Source organism: Ictidomys tridecemlineatus, chromosome 2 (assembly GCF_052094955.1).
Source record: "Ictidomys tridecemlineatus isolate mIctTri1 chromosome 2, mIctTri1.hap1, whole genome shotgun sequence".
In the NCBI taxonomy this organism is placed as follows: domain Eukaryota; kingdom Metazoa; phylum Chordata; class Mammalia; order Rodentia; family Sciuridae; genus Ictidomys; species Ictidomys tridecemlineatus.
This window is the reverse complement of record NC_135478.1, coordinates 208791128-208804899: the sequence shown is the minus strand read 5'-3', so window position 1 is coordinate 208804899 and position 13772 is coordinate 208791128. Positions and strand designations below refer to the sequence as shown.

The following is a 13772-nucleotide window of genomic DNA, read 5'->3' as shown; positions in this document are numbered from 1 at the left end:
GGTCAGGGTGGTGCCACTAGGAACTGTCAAGCCACGCATCCTCTCAGGGCCACCCAAGAGGCTAGGCCATGCAGAACACCCTTGTCTTGGGCTTCCTCTCCCTTGCCACCACATGGCTCTGGGGCAGCACCTCTCCTCTCTCCTACAGCAAATCTCCTTCCTGAGAATGTGTACGCCCTGCTGAAGGACAAGTGGGATGACCTAAGAGAGGTAGGTGGGCTGCTCCGTATGCAGCCTCTCTCTCAAGTCCAGTGACCCCTCAGTATGGCAGGGCTGTTGCCCGTGCAAGCTTCTGCAGCAGATGGAAGAGCTCTCCATCCCGGGGGGTTGGGGGAGCGGGGAGCGGAGACTGTTCTCTGCCACATGATGTCTCCTACCTGGCCAGGTGGGAGTCAGCCACATGCAGCTGGGGGATGAAGGACCGCCGGAGGAGGCTGAAGACCGCTTCAGCATGCCGCTCATCATCACCATCGTCTGCATGGCATCCTTCCTGCTCCTCGTTGCGGCCCTCTATGGCTGCTGCCACCAGCGACTCTCCCAGAGGAAGGATCAGGTGAGCACATCCCTCCTCTGACTAGGGAAGCAGTCCCGTCACCAGACGAGCTCTCGGCTTATCACTCCTGGAGTCCAGCAGGGGACAGTGAGTGGCCTTGGACCCTTCAGGCAGGCAGAGCACCGCCTAGGCAGCCGCCAGCTGCTGAGGAGGCACCATGGCCTGAGGCAAGAGCAGGACTTTTGAAGAAAAAGATTAGGTTGAAGCCCTGTTCTTGGTGTGACCTTGAGTCCATCATACAACCTCTTGGAGCTTCAGCTGTTCCCACACAGTAGAGACAGTTTCCATCTTGCAGAGCTGTTCTGGGGGTTGAAATAAATGGCCCTGTGTGTGCTGTCTCACCAAACTTCTCTCATCTGCTAAACTCTTTATCTTTCAGTTCCACCCAGATTTGTGGTCCCCCCCGCCCCCCACCCCGATTGCCCCTTGAAGGAGCTTTGGGAAAATTTTCATGCCTAGCTTCCTCATGCTCCACCTCAAACCCAATCTCTGGGTCAGTGTGTGTTCGGAGCTGCCCAGGTGATTCTAACATACAGTCAGCCAAATCTGAGAGAGAGCGGGTACGGGATTGTCCCATTGCTGCAGCAGGGATGCCCATGGTGACTGCCCTAACTGTCTTGTCCAGGCTTGGAGAGAGGTCCTTGGTCACCTGGCCTGAAGGGAGGTCATTTTCTCATAGTACTTACTGCTCAATCCACGACTATGGGGTAATGTGGGTGCTTGGAGAGGTTTTGAGGGAAAGTAATGGAGGAGAGACGAAAATACTTAGAAGGTCCTGGAGAACAAAGTCCATGTTCGCTGACATCAGCGATTCAGACTTGCCCACGGGATGAAGGTGAAACCATTGGGGAATTTTAGGGTGTGAGGCAGGCCTGTAGCCAGGGTGGCTTCCTGGACAGCCAGCACCTACATGTGAGCAGAGTGCTTGCTTTAGTCAAATTGGGTTCCCTGAGTTGAAAGAGGTAGCACATGTTAACACTATGTTAAGCCAGGCACCGTGTGCCACCTGTGATCCCATCTACGGGGGAGGCTGAGGCAGGATTGCAAGTTTGAGCTCGGCCTTGGCAACCAACTGAGACCTTGTCTCAAAATAAAATAAAAAGGAATGGGGAGTAACTCAGTGATAGAGTATTTGCTTAGCACGCTTGAAGTCTTGGGTTTGATCTCCAATATTGCAAAGGAAAAATTAAAAAAGAAAGAAAGAAAAACTTAAGGGTTATAACCCTCCAAAATTACTCTTTCTCCCTGGGTCATCTTCCCCACGCTAGCAACGACTCACAGAGGAGCTACAGACAGTGGAGAATGGTTACCATGACAACCCAACCTTGGAAGTGATGGAGACCTCCTCCGAGATGCAGGAGAAGAAGGTGGTGAACCTTAATGGGGAGCTGGGGGACAGCTGGATCGTCCCTCTGGACAACCTGACCAAGGATGACCTAGATGAGGAAGACACACATCTCTAACCGGGTCTGCTGGTGCCTCGACAGTGCCACAGGCTCCAGACTGACCACCTGAAGTGCCATTGGACAGAGGGGGAAAATTCCTCCGTTTGAGGAGGGAAAGACTGGGGGAGGAAGAGTGGACTTCAAGGGTTGCTACCTCCCAATCCCCACAGGGCCTTAATTTTTTCCTTTTCAAGCTGATCATATCCTGTTGTCTAGATCCCTCTTGTAAAGTAACCCACTAGTGCCTGAGCTCATCGCTGCTGGAGGATGAGAAGGGAGATGGATGAAGAGTCATGGAAAGGATCTCAGACTCTAGAACAAACCCCTCGTTTCCCAAGTGAGATAACTGAGGATTGAAGAGGGCAGGCGACTTGCACAAGGTCACAGTTACTTGGTGACAGATTCCTCCCTTCACTCCAGGGCTCATCTGTACCAAGCACACTTCTCTTCACTTGTGCCCTCTCTCCAGAGCAGCCCTGGGTAGGGGAACACTCCCGATAGTAGGGGGCTAGGGAGGCGAGCTGGCCTGTACCCTTTTCAGTGGGATCTGATTATAAGGACAGGTCCCGTGTTTCCATCTCTGACTCCAGCTTCACCTGCCAATACTCTTCTCCCTCCTCTCCTCTCACCCCTTTTCACTCAGTTTTCAGTCCCACTCTGCCCCAGGGCACCAGGGATCAGCACAGGTCATTTATCACCTTGAACCTCTTTTCCTGGATTCTGATTTCTTTGCATCCATTTAATGATGCAGAGGCCTCCCAGTGTGCTTGAGGCCCGCTCAAGGGAACAGTGGGCAGGTGAAGAGAGGAGCTCTTGGTCCCAGGGTTGCCTCCTCATGGCAGCTGATTCAGGGCTCAGAAATGACACTGGCCCATTACCCAAGCACCCCTTGAAAATGGACACTCTCCAAGATCTCCTTTGGCCTTCTACTCCCACCAGGGATTAAAATCTGCAGTAGCCACAGAAAGTAAGATGTTTCTTTTTGGTCACTGCTCAGCCAATGGATGAATACCGCAAGGCCCAGCCAGAAAGAGCAATAGTGGTAAGACAGATCTGTGCAGGCCTCCCACCCCCACCCTGATCAGCAGAGGTGTGCCTGAACAGACAATCAATTCATCAAACTGCTGGCAGACAGGTGATACTTGTTTCACAGGATACTCAGGGACTTTTCAAGTTGCTGAGAGTTTTGTATTTTTTTTAAATTCAGCACTCCACTGTCAAAGGCCAAAGCTTTAGCTACTGGAGACTCTTAGTTAGCTCACCTCATGGATTCTGATTCTCCAGAGAGAGAGAGAGAAAAGCCAGGACATGAGTGCACTCTAAGGTGCCTGAATTCCCACTCTTCTGGCATGGAGCTAGGCCTTGCTGTTTCCTCTCCCCTGTGTTGCTGGTGGGGCTACTCCAGTTCTGTTTCTGGTGGCATCTCAGGGAAACACAAAGCTATGTCTGTTCCACAGCACAGGGTTTTCTAGGCTCAGCAGTTGCTGTCTTGTAGAAGGCATCTGAGGATGGGGCGTACTGAGGCTTCATCTGGTTTTCTGAGAGGGGAACTCCTGCATGGAGTTTTTGAACTCTGGCCATGGCCTGTATGTTCCTGGGCATAAATTCCCTGGAACCAGCTATCTGCATTGGAACAGTTTATTTTAAACAGAATAGATGGGGAACAAAGGGGAAAGGTCTATCCTTTCCTAGCTCCCTGCATCCTGCTCTGAGGCCTGTAGTCATTAAATATCCTAGGGAACAGGGAAGTCCAGGTGATCATGGATTGTACCCAGGAAGTGTTCCAAGAGCTCGAGAGATGCTAGGTTATCAGTATCCAAATGCATCTGCTCTGCTCTTCTGTCACTAGTATTTGGAGGTGGGCAGGATGGGGAACAGTGCCAATTTGAGGAGAAAGAGAGGGAATGTTGGGACAATGGAGAGAGGTCTGTTTGCTTCCTTTCTTCCCAGGGTTCTGTCTGTCCAGTGGGTTTCTGTCATGGCCTGTGAGAGGCTAGAGTGGATTATTGCTCTTTTGCTGATTCTGGGTCACATTCACTGGCAAGGGCTTTTGACAGACAGCAAATATTGCTTCTGCAAATGATCAAAGGATGCAGCCCCAGGGCCTCTTAGAGATGACGACTGTGAAGACTAGAGAGCAGAAACCATGCCTGGTCAGGGGCAGTAAACACAGCTTTATCCAGGGAGAACCTGGGGAAGCATTGGGCTGACTGAGAGGTTCCTTCTTTTTGTGCATCCAAATTGTGCTTTTAGTGGCACTTTGGATCTGACACCTGGCGTTGGCTCGCTCTTGCTGCTAGGACCTCTATATCAACAGGCCATGCCACCAGCAAGTGTAAAACTCATCTTCCCACATGCCTGAGTCCGAGTGCTGTCTGATAATTCAGATTCTGGGACCAAGAAGAGATAATGACAACACCAGAGGCTTAGCAAGACTCTGAACCAGTTGTACCAAAGAGAATTTAAGAACTCCATTTCAGTGGCAAACCACTGTTTCCCCATGCTGCAAAAACCGTGAATCTGATAATTCCCCAAGTTACAAAAACCATAGATCTGAAGATTTTGATTGGATGAAACTCAGTGGGCAGCATGCTGCATTGTGAGTGGGAGAGTAGCACGTACAGACAAATCTGCACTGGAAGGCGGAGTCCGCGTTTAATCTAGCAGACACCAGGCACGCCCACTGCTTGGTAAGAAAAACTATCAGAAGATTTATTTAAACCATTTTTGAGCTTTACCTTTTTTTTTTTTTTTGACGACATACTGGAGAAACTTTGAAGAATAAGTTCAAACTGATATATAGATATACATATTTTTGACAGTGTAAATACAACAGCCATATTAATCTACCCTGCACTGCTTTTAAGTAAATACACTTTGAAAATAAATCCATTAGCTAAGGGAGATGGCGAGGCTTTTTTCTCTGAACAAGAATGTAAATGTCTATCTTACTAGAAATGGCAAGTTTTTGATTTCTTTTTTAACAACAACAAAAAGATTCAATAAGACAGGCTGGGGACAAAATATTTGTCTTGCAGATTGGGCATTTTCATTTTAAAATATGATCTCTTCTCCCACCAAGTGTCAGTCCCATCCCAGTAAGGGCTAGGGTCAGGTACACTAGATGAAGAGTGATACTCTGGTCACAGGGACAGAGATGTAGAGATCTCTTCCAGTCTTTTTCCACAGATAAACCTGAAGTCCACATAGGTAAAGTGACAGAAACAGGATTAAAGCCTGGATCCATTGATGGTCCCATGCTGTGTGCCTCCAAAGAAATCAGGGGACTAAGGACTGCCACTTGCAGGCAGGTTGACATAGACACGACACCATTTCTTCCCCCAAACTTCCCTAACAAGGCCAGAGATGCAGAGTGACAGCAGTTTTAACAGTCTAGTGATGTTCCTATTTTATGTCACTACATCATATAGGTCTAAGATGTAAATGAACAATTCTTTCTGCCAAGAAACCGTGTTATGTGAGCTCTCCCTTAGGAAACCTACTAGTAGATGAGGATCAAAGGGAACAAGTCAGGGAAGGCAGCGCAAGAGAAAACCAGAGACTACTTTTTGTCAATGTTGCGCTGATTCCCAACACCCAGGGAAAGCAGGGGATTACTATTTCATGGGGTTTTGTTTTTATTAGTGAATGTTAAAAATAATTTGCCCAGGAGACTGGGGGAGCATGTGTCTTAGTGGACAGGGGTCTGAAGTACACTGGAATTTACTGAGAAACTTGTTTGTAAAGACTATAGTTAATTATTGCATTTTCTTACAAAAATATATTTTGAGAAATTGTACACTGTCAATTAAAATGCTTTTCTGTAAGCTGGTTCAAGCTCTGGTATTTTGCTTGACTTAAATTCTTTAACTGAGCTGTCCCATCATAGAAAAAAACTCCCCTGCTCTTAGTGACACTGACCAGTGACACTGATCTATGTGGTGCAGGAGGGGAGTGGGATGAAGTAGGAAGGAAGGAGGGCATCCTAGAGGTGGCGAGTTCTCCACTCAACCTCAGGCCACCCTGTGGATCCTAAGAGGATGTCATTTTCTCTCAATTACTGTTGTTTCTCTCCCTCCCTGATGCTTATGCTTTGGGTTCAGCTGAATAACCACCAGGGAAGATCCCATGTGGGTTGCTGAGCCCTGATCAGGTATGAAAAACTGGCCAAGAGAAGAACACAAATATAAGTATAAAAAACAACCAACTCTGTTCGGGTCCTATTTCTGCCCCTTAGAGGATCTGCTTACTTGTCAGGAGAGACTTCTGTCTGATCTGCAGGTACACAGTGAAGGAGGAGGTTCAGGGAAGGCCTCAGATGATTCTGATTCTTTTCATCTCCAAGGGTGGTAGTGCTACAGCTGCACGTTAGCTCAGGGCTTCATCATTCCCAGTTTATAGAACATGGCAGATAGATTTGGTCCGTTTGCCTCCACCATTCAGTTTACAGAACATTTTAACGTAGTGTCTAGGGAGCTGGCACCACTTAAGGAAATGAAGTGCAGAGATTTACACAGCCATTTAAATGTTAGTCTTAGGCCTAGACTACATCTTTTCTCTCTTCAGGCCTATATTCTTAACAGCATTCACGCTTGACTTCCAACAGTTTGTTTCTAGAATGTAGTATCTGTTAACAGGATTTTCCTTTCATTTGGTAATTCTATAAGGTCACGCCACCCTGAAGGGGTGGGTCAGAGTTGGGCCTGGGTATTTTGAGGTTAACTTCACGAATGTGCCAAGGATACTGGAAGGAGTCCAAATGCCAGGACTTCCTGCAGGTCCCTGGCCCTGATCACGGGCACACTGATCTGAGTGACTCAGAGTTTATCAAAGGCCACAAATTCTTCTAAGACTCCATTCTTCCTGAATAGGGCACTGACCCTGCTCCCTGCCTACTAAGAGGTGCTCTCAGTTGGCATTTCAACGGTATGCCTCTTTTGCCATTTACAAACTCCCTGTTCTGTAAGTTCCCTCCCAAACCACTCACTTATGTCTTGCATACCCTCCCAGCCCCCACTGCTGGAGAAAAATAGATGAAGAATAGGTCTGGCTACTCTAAGTGAGAATACTTGTGATAAATACAGAGTATTTTTCAAAGACCTTGGCAATTTATGGATAAGCAAAAATCAATGGAACCCTAGCAAAGACCATCTGCTGCCAATATTTACTTAACCAAGTTGAGACTTCTAAGGCTACCTGGAGGTTGGTGGTGGATGTGGAGGTAAACAGGATTCCTGGCTCCTTGACTGCCCATCCTATTGGCCAAGTTCAGAGGGTAGTGCTACAAATACAGCCAAGTGTCCTCAGCTCCCATTTTGAGTTTTGCCGATCATCAAACTTCCCTAGCCAAGCCATTTTTTACCTCGTTCTCTCCCCCGTGTAAGGAAAATATTTCTGGCAAGGCCATTTATCTTACTCCCCTTGCTTTTCCTGGGTGAGAAACCTAGCAGGAAGGTCCACTGCAGACATCAGAAAAGCTTACATCAGCTTAACTCAAAGCACCCTGCTCTGCTGTCCTCTTCCCTGTGACAAAAAGCTCCACTCTTCCTTTTCTGCCTCAGACATGCAACAGGCAAAGGAAGGCGGGAGTTAAGTATGGGCATATAGGGCCCAAAACAGCAACTGCATGCTCACCGGACTGGTACAGCTGACACCTCAATGGTGTTCAGCACCAAGTCTTTGCTCACTGCTGTTTTCCCACTAGAAGATAGTGACAGATGTCAGGGGTGGTGTCCTACAGTTTGACCCCTTTGTGTTAATTCTTTGGAGAATTAACCAAGGAAAGGTCAATTCCTTACCTTATCACAGCAGCTCATGTTTTCCTGTTTTTAGAACACAAAGAAATGTGACTTCTGAGCCACACTTAAAGCACACCCTAGAAATGAAAGCTATGCAGTAAGATATGGCTTGATTTGTAAGTTGAGAAAACATAATCCCCATGGAGTGAATAGCTGACAACTCCAAAATGTAGGACCACAGAGCCAGACAGGAGATGTCAAAGGCTGAGACCTCTCTGTTATTCTGAGGCCATACGGAGAGCTCACACAACTCAACCCAGACAACCTAGGGCCTTTATTTGGCATATTTCTGAGTTAATTTTTTCAAATTCAGCAACACTTGCAGGTTCTCTCTCTTTACTATTTTTTTCTACAATTTTCTGTTTCAGTCCAGTTTTTTCTCTTAGTTCCTAATTGGTATAAGCATGATCCCTTAAGACTTGGGAAACAAGTCCAAATTCACAAAACAGACATACACAGAAAAATGTTTGTGGTTAAAACAAGAAGAAGAAATGAAGACAGGTGTGGCACATGCCTGTAATCCCAGCCGTAGGGCAGGCTGAGACAGGAGGACTGCCAAAGCCAGTCTCAACAAAAGCAAGGCGCTAAGCAACTCAGTGACAGCCTTTCTCTAAAATTAGGACTGGGGATATGGCTCAGTGGTTGAGTGTCCCTGAGTTCAATCCCCAGTACCAAAACAAAACAAAACAAAACAAAACAAAACAAAACAAAAAACAAACAAAAAAAACCAAATAAATAGACAAACAAACAAACAAATAATTTGCTAGATCCTTTACTTTATTGCTGCTGGTGTGCTTCACCATGAGCTATCTCACCAGCTCTTGTCACCAAAATCAGGGGTATATACCACACTCTGCTCCACCAGTTTTTTTGGTGCCAGGGATTGAACCCAGAGGTGCTTAATTACTGAGTCACATCCTGAGCCTTTTTAAAATTTTATTTTGAGTATGAATTGTCAAGATCATTGTATGGTCATGTGTAACTAATACAATTTTTTTTTAAATTTTATTTTGAGATTGGGTCTAAGTTGCTTAGAGCCTTGCTAAATTGCTGAGGCTGGATTTGAACTTGCGATCCTTCTGTCTTAGCCTCCCAAGTTGCTGAGATTTCAGGTGTGCACTATGGTGTCCGACTTCATCAGAGTTTGTTTGTTTTTTAAATGGAAACATCTCCCAGAAACTCTGTGAGCTCAGCCAATATTTTTTTGTTTGAGCAGTCTCTAAGGACAAACATCCAAAGGCCCTTCTACACTGTATCATTTTCCATTTCTGGAAAACTGAATAAAGCACCTTTTAAAAGTTGACTTCAAAGTAATTTTGGCAAACATAAGACATCTTGTGGTGTCCATATATAACTTTTTATTAAGAAAATGAACAAAATACATTCTTTCTCCATATGTACATTACATACAACATAATTCTACAATTGCAGTTGTTCAGCAGATCACTCATATTTACTCACATAGTGGTAACATATGTACCAAACCTGGGATTAGAAAATTACCTGTACTTAAAAAAAAAAAATCCCAAAATATCCACATGAATTGGATAAAAGGCAAACCAGAAAGGATCACAAAACGGATAGGGAAGACCACAGAATATAATATAACCCAACAATGTTTAAACAATTGATGTTAGAAGAGATCTGATACCCAAAAAAGCACTCTTTAAATTCTCCAAATAGCTCTTGCCAGCCTTCCATCTGATTCAGGTACTTGAGGATACAGTCTAACCCCATAAGAGAGGGTTAAAGGAAAGAGGAGAACCCAACAAGGTGTTTTCTCATACAATCTCATCTGAAATATTATGGAGGTGAAAAACTTGTTAATCTTAGCTGATGTTTAGAGAAATATGTTCATTTTGTCTATTTTGTTTTGCTCTGCAAAAAAGTAACTCTACCTTTTTGAGTGTGTGTTGAATTTTGGCCATGTAATGAAGTGTATCACAAACACAAGGCTCCTCATAATCTGAACAGATTCCATATATCTAAAGAGCATAAAAATTCAAATGAGTCTTGGGGTGAAATTTCCAATGACCTGAACTTTTCAGGCTTAAAGATACTTATCAACATCATTATTTTCAGACTGTCCAGAAGATAATGCTTAAGGAAGGTAAGTAAAGGTGGGATATATCTTGCTGTCTGGGCCTTCCTACATGCAGGTGGTAGAAAACTCTGTTAACTTTTTTTTTTTTTTTAATTTTTTCAGGACGTTGCCATTTTTCATAATGAAAAAAGTCAGAAAAGAAAGTGGAGAGGCCTCACCAATTAACAAGGGGTTTCCTTCTTTACAAATAGCAGTTTTCTATGATAAGCATATTTTTATAATCACAAAATCAATTCATGTTTTTAAAATGACATAAATGGCATTTAACACAGTCCAACTGTCAAATGAGCTGCTTGCTATCATAGCATGTTTCCCTGAAGGATGAGATTCCCCTGGTGATGGTGGAGCTTCATCTTCTCAATCTAATTTCCAGTCCAACTTTGGGTTTGAAGATCTCTTTCTGTCTGAAGGGATCTTAGTTTCTGGCCACTAAGTACTTCTAGTTCATAAATGAGCTGACTTTAAAAAAATTTCTAACATCTTTACCAAGCTGTTTATAAATATGTCATTTGGAAAGATGGAATACTGTATGTTCCCAAGACTAAGACAAAGAGGTTTTCTGTCATATTATTTTGAGGTTGAAGACTCCACTTTACATAGATTTTGAAGTGATGGTAAGGGAAGGAATCTTTAAAAAGAAACACACAGCACCACATAAAAATAAATAAATAAAATAAAGTATTGCTTCCATCTATAACTAAAAAAACAATAAAAAAGATAATTCATACTTCCTAATCTAATTTCAAAAGACATTTCACACAAGTCACAAAAGTAGGCTAGCTTAAAGAATAATACAATCAAAAGTATCTCTTGTTCAGGCTAAATGTAATGGGTAAGAAAGGTAATCCACTTTTATTTTTCTAAATAGGAGCTTTATAATTAAGGAAGAAAATCACTTATAACTGGTTACTCACAAATCATTTTTTCTGGGAAAGGAAAAAAAATCTGAAAATTAAGTACATGACTTAAAAAAAAAAGTCTTCCCCTATAGAAGACTTCTCCTCATATTTAATCTCATATTTTAGACCTTGATATCTTATCAAATTGGGGGTTGGGCTGACAATTACTTTCCTATGCCTTACAACTTTGCAGTTAGTGCTTTTATGAGCATAGCTAATGTGTATGTAAAACAGCAAAGATTTTACAAAGGTAAAAGTACCGTGGGATCTCATAAGGATGCAATTCAAAAATATAAAGCCACCCATCTATGTCCTCAATGGTCAGAAGGGAAACTAGAAATCCTCTGATTGAAATCTGATAGAAATCCTGGGTTGATCCCATGCACCACAAACAAATAATCAAAGGTAAATACGGCAATTACAATGCGACATGTTAAAGAGTCATTCGCAAATATATGCTTATAGTTTAAGATCCACTCTTTTGATTCAACTGAATTTGTAAAATTATGCCAGTTGCAAGGGAGTTGGGGCTTATTCTAGCTACCTAATCAATCACTTTACAAATGTGGAGAAGACCTAAAGAAAAAAACCAAAATTATCAAATACCTGTAATATCCAGGACTCATGTATTTCTTGGCAAAGCAGAACTGAGACCCCTAGGATTATATATATGATGAATTCATTTTTAAAGCATGAAACTAATGTCATGTCAATACTGTATGGGTTGTAAGTTATACATGAGATAACAATTTTCTTCCTATTTTAAAAGCCTACGAAATGAATACCAACCTAATGACACTTGCTAACTGTAAGAAAGATTTTCTTGAGATATGCTAATAAAGGAAAGAAATAAAGCTCAAAATTGGCTACTTGAGCAACTTCTTAATCACACACACAGAACTGTTCTATATATCTGTATATTTCTCCTTCTGCCAATTAATCTGGCTTTCATGACTGAAAGTGAAGAAGGGTATCTCCTCAAGCTGGTATTTGTGTGGCAGTCACAATTCACTGCTCAGAATTCTGAATTCACTGCTGGGAATGCCAGCATCCCAGATGGTCCAGAACCATGTTTCAGCAAGTGCTTAAACTAGATGAAGAAGCAAGTCCTTTGGGAGCTCAACAACTGCATGTTAAAATATTTTACTGCTAGTTTTTCCTCTGGATACCTATCAAGAAATTGTTTACACTGGGGTTTCTGTTTTATCTTAAGATCTCCAACAACTACTTGAGAAGAGGTGAACAGTAACTAACAAAGACATGTTATTTTCCAAAGACTAGTAACAATAACTGAATATTCTAGACACATAAGCTTTGATTACTTTTGATTCTTTTCCATAGTACTACATTATGAAAATTATTCACAGTTAAAAACGAAGAGTTTTCTGCTTTATTTAAATTCAAAACTTCAAACTCATGAAGTTACTACTATCTTTTCTAATATAGCCTCACCTCTTCAACTGTTTCTGAAGTTCAATACTTCAAAGTCAAAATGTTTTAGTCAAAATAGGGCATCACACACACTTCATGCTGTTTCAACAGGAGATGAAAAGGAACACACATGATCTCATAATTGTGATTTCTTACAACTGGTTACCTTCCCTACCAAACACTCTCCTCTTTCACCACCATGTTTCCTTGACACTCTAGTTCTCAGATAACATCCACATAAAATTCTAGTTTTAAGCAAGTTTAACAGTGTTAGGGGGACATGATTGTATTAATAGAATTTCTAAATGATGACTTTAATTAGAAGATCAACCAGAATCATCCTGTTTTTTTTTTGTGTGTGTTAAGTAGTGACCTGGGATACAATTCAAGATGCTGAAGGGTCTTCTCTCATTTACTCTATCCTCTAATGACTCCTTAGGTTAAGGTCTATACAAGTTACTATAAGATGATTTCATCACTGGCTGTATGAGAAGGAAATTTGTCATTTGGAACTGGATCTAAATTCACATTCTTGAGGGGAAGAAATGTTATGTGGCCATGTTATTTTTATTTGGGGGGGAAAAAAAGAGAATATCCATCATTTTCATGGCAGTTAAAGCTATTTCTAATATTCAACTATATCAGGAGTCAAATGCCAGTTCTTAACCCAAATTCCAACTTCAACAGAAAATCAAAACTACTTAAGTGAAATGGGAACGGAGATAAAAAGGACAGAAATAAAATAAAAAGAAACTAGGCAAGTGAAAATTCTGATGGCATGCCAAATTCCACGTGTTCTCTTATAAAATTTAAACTCTACCAATAGCTCCTCCATAAGAGCTGCCCTGCAAAGCCACCATTACTATTCCCCAATGAAAATGACACGTACATGTTTATAGCAATATCAAAATGTTATTTCTTTAATAATATACATTTTAAAATTTCACTACTCTCTTGTCATAAGCAAGGATAACAGAACATATCTGCCTCAAAATGATGTTGACCTGTTTTTTCCAAGCACTACAATTGTCCTAAGCAATGCATGGATATCAAGGAAGTCCAGGGCTACAAAAGTTAATAAAAGTTAAATTAGCTTAGAAAAAATAAATGGAAACACAATTCACAGTATTTGGTGAGTAGGAAAAATTGAAGGTTAAAAAAATCAGGAATAAATAAAAACTCTGAAATAGGTCTGAGAAAAACAAAAAGAGCATTTGGTGAAGAAATCAACAGACTGTAATAATAAGTCCCCCACTTTGTGACTTTGGCAATGTCATTCAGCTGAGCTAACTGGCTCCATGTTACTTCAACCAACTTGGAAACTATGACCCTTAAATGATATATTGCTAGACCACAAGGTTTGGATAGCCAATCAGCATTAAGACAAATCATACAGAGATATAAGCCACAGTCAAACCCACAAAATAATAATGTTATTTCTCTAATATGGAAAACAAAAATCTTTGTATTATTAAAGAGCCCAAAGATAATCTAACAGTATTGATATATGCCGACCTCCATGATACTCCTCCCACTATAGAC

General features: G+C 42.2%; 1 protein-coding gene across 1 annotated transcript in view; it reads left to right on the top strand.

Moving 5' to 3' along the window:
* Podxl (podocalyxin like) overlaps positions 1–5825 on the top strand; it is a 47607-nt gene extending 41782 nt beyond the window's left edge. Inside the window, exons 6-8 of the mRNA XM_078040559.1 lie at positions 149–210; positions 386–553; positions 1822–5825. Coding sequence (XP_077896685.1) covers positions 149–210; positions 386–553; positions 1822–2016 — 425 coding nt within the window. The 3' untranslated portion in view covers positions 2017–5825. The remainder of the gene's footprint in view (positions 1–148; positions 211–385; positions 554–1821) is intronic.
* Positions 5826–13772: the final 7947 nt, after the last annotated feature.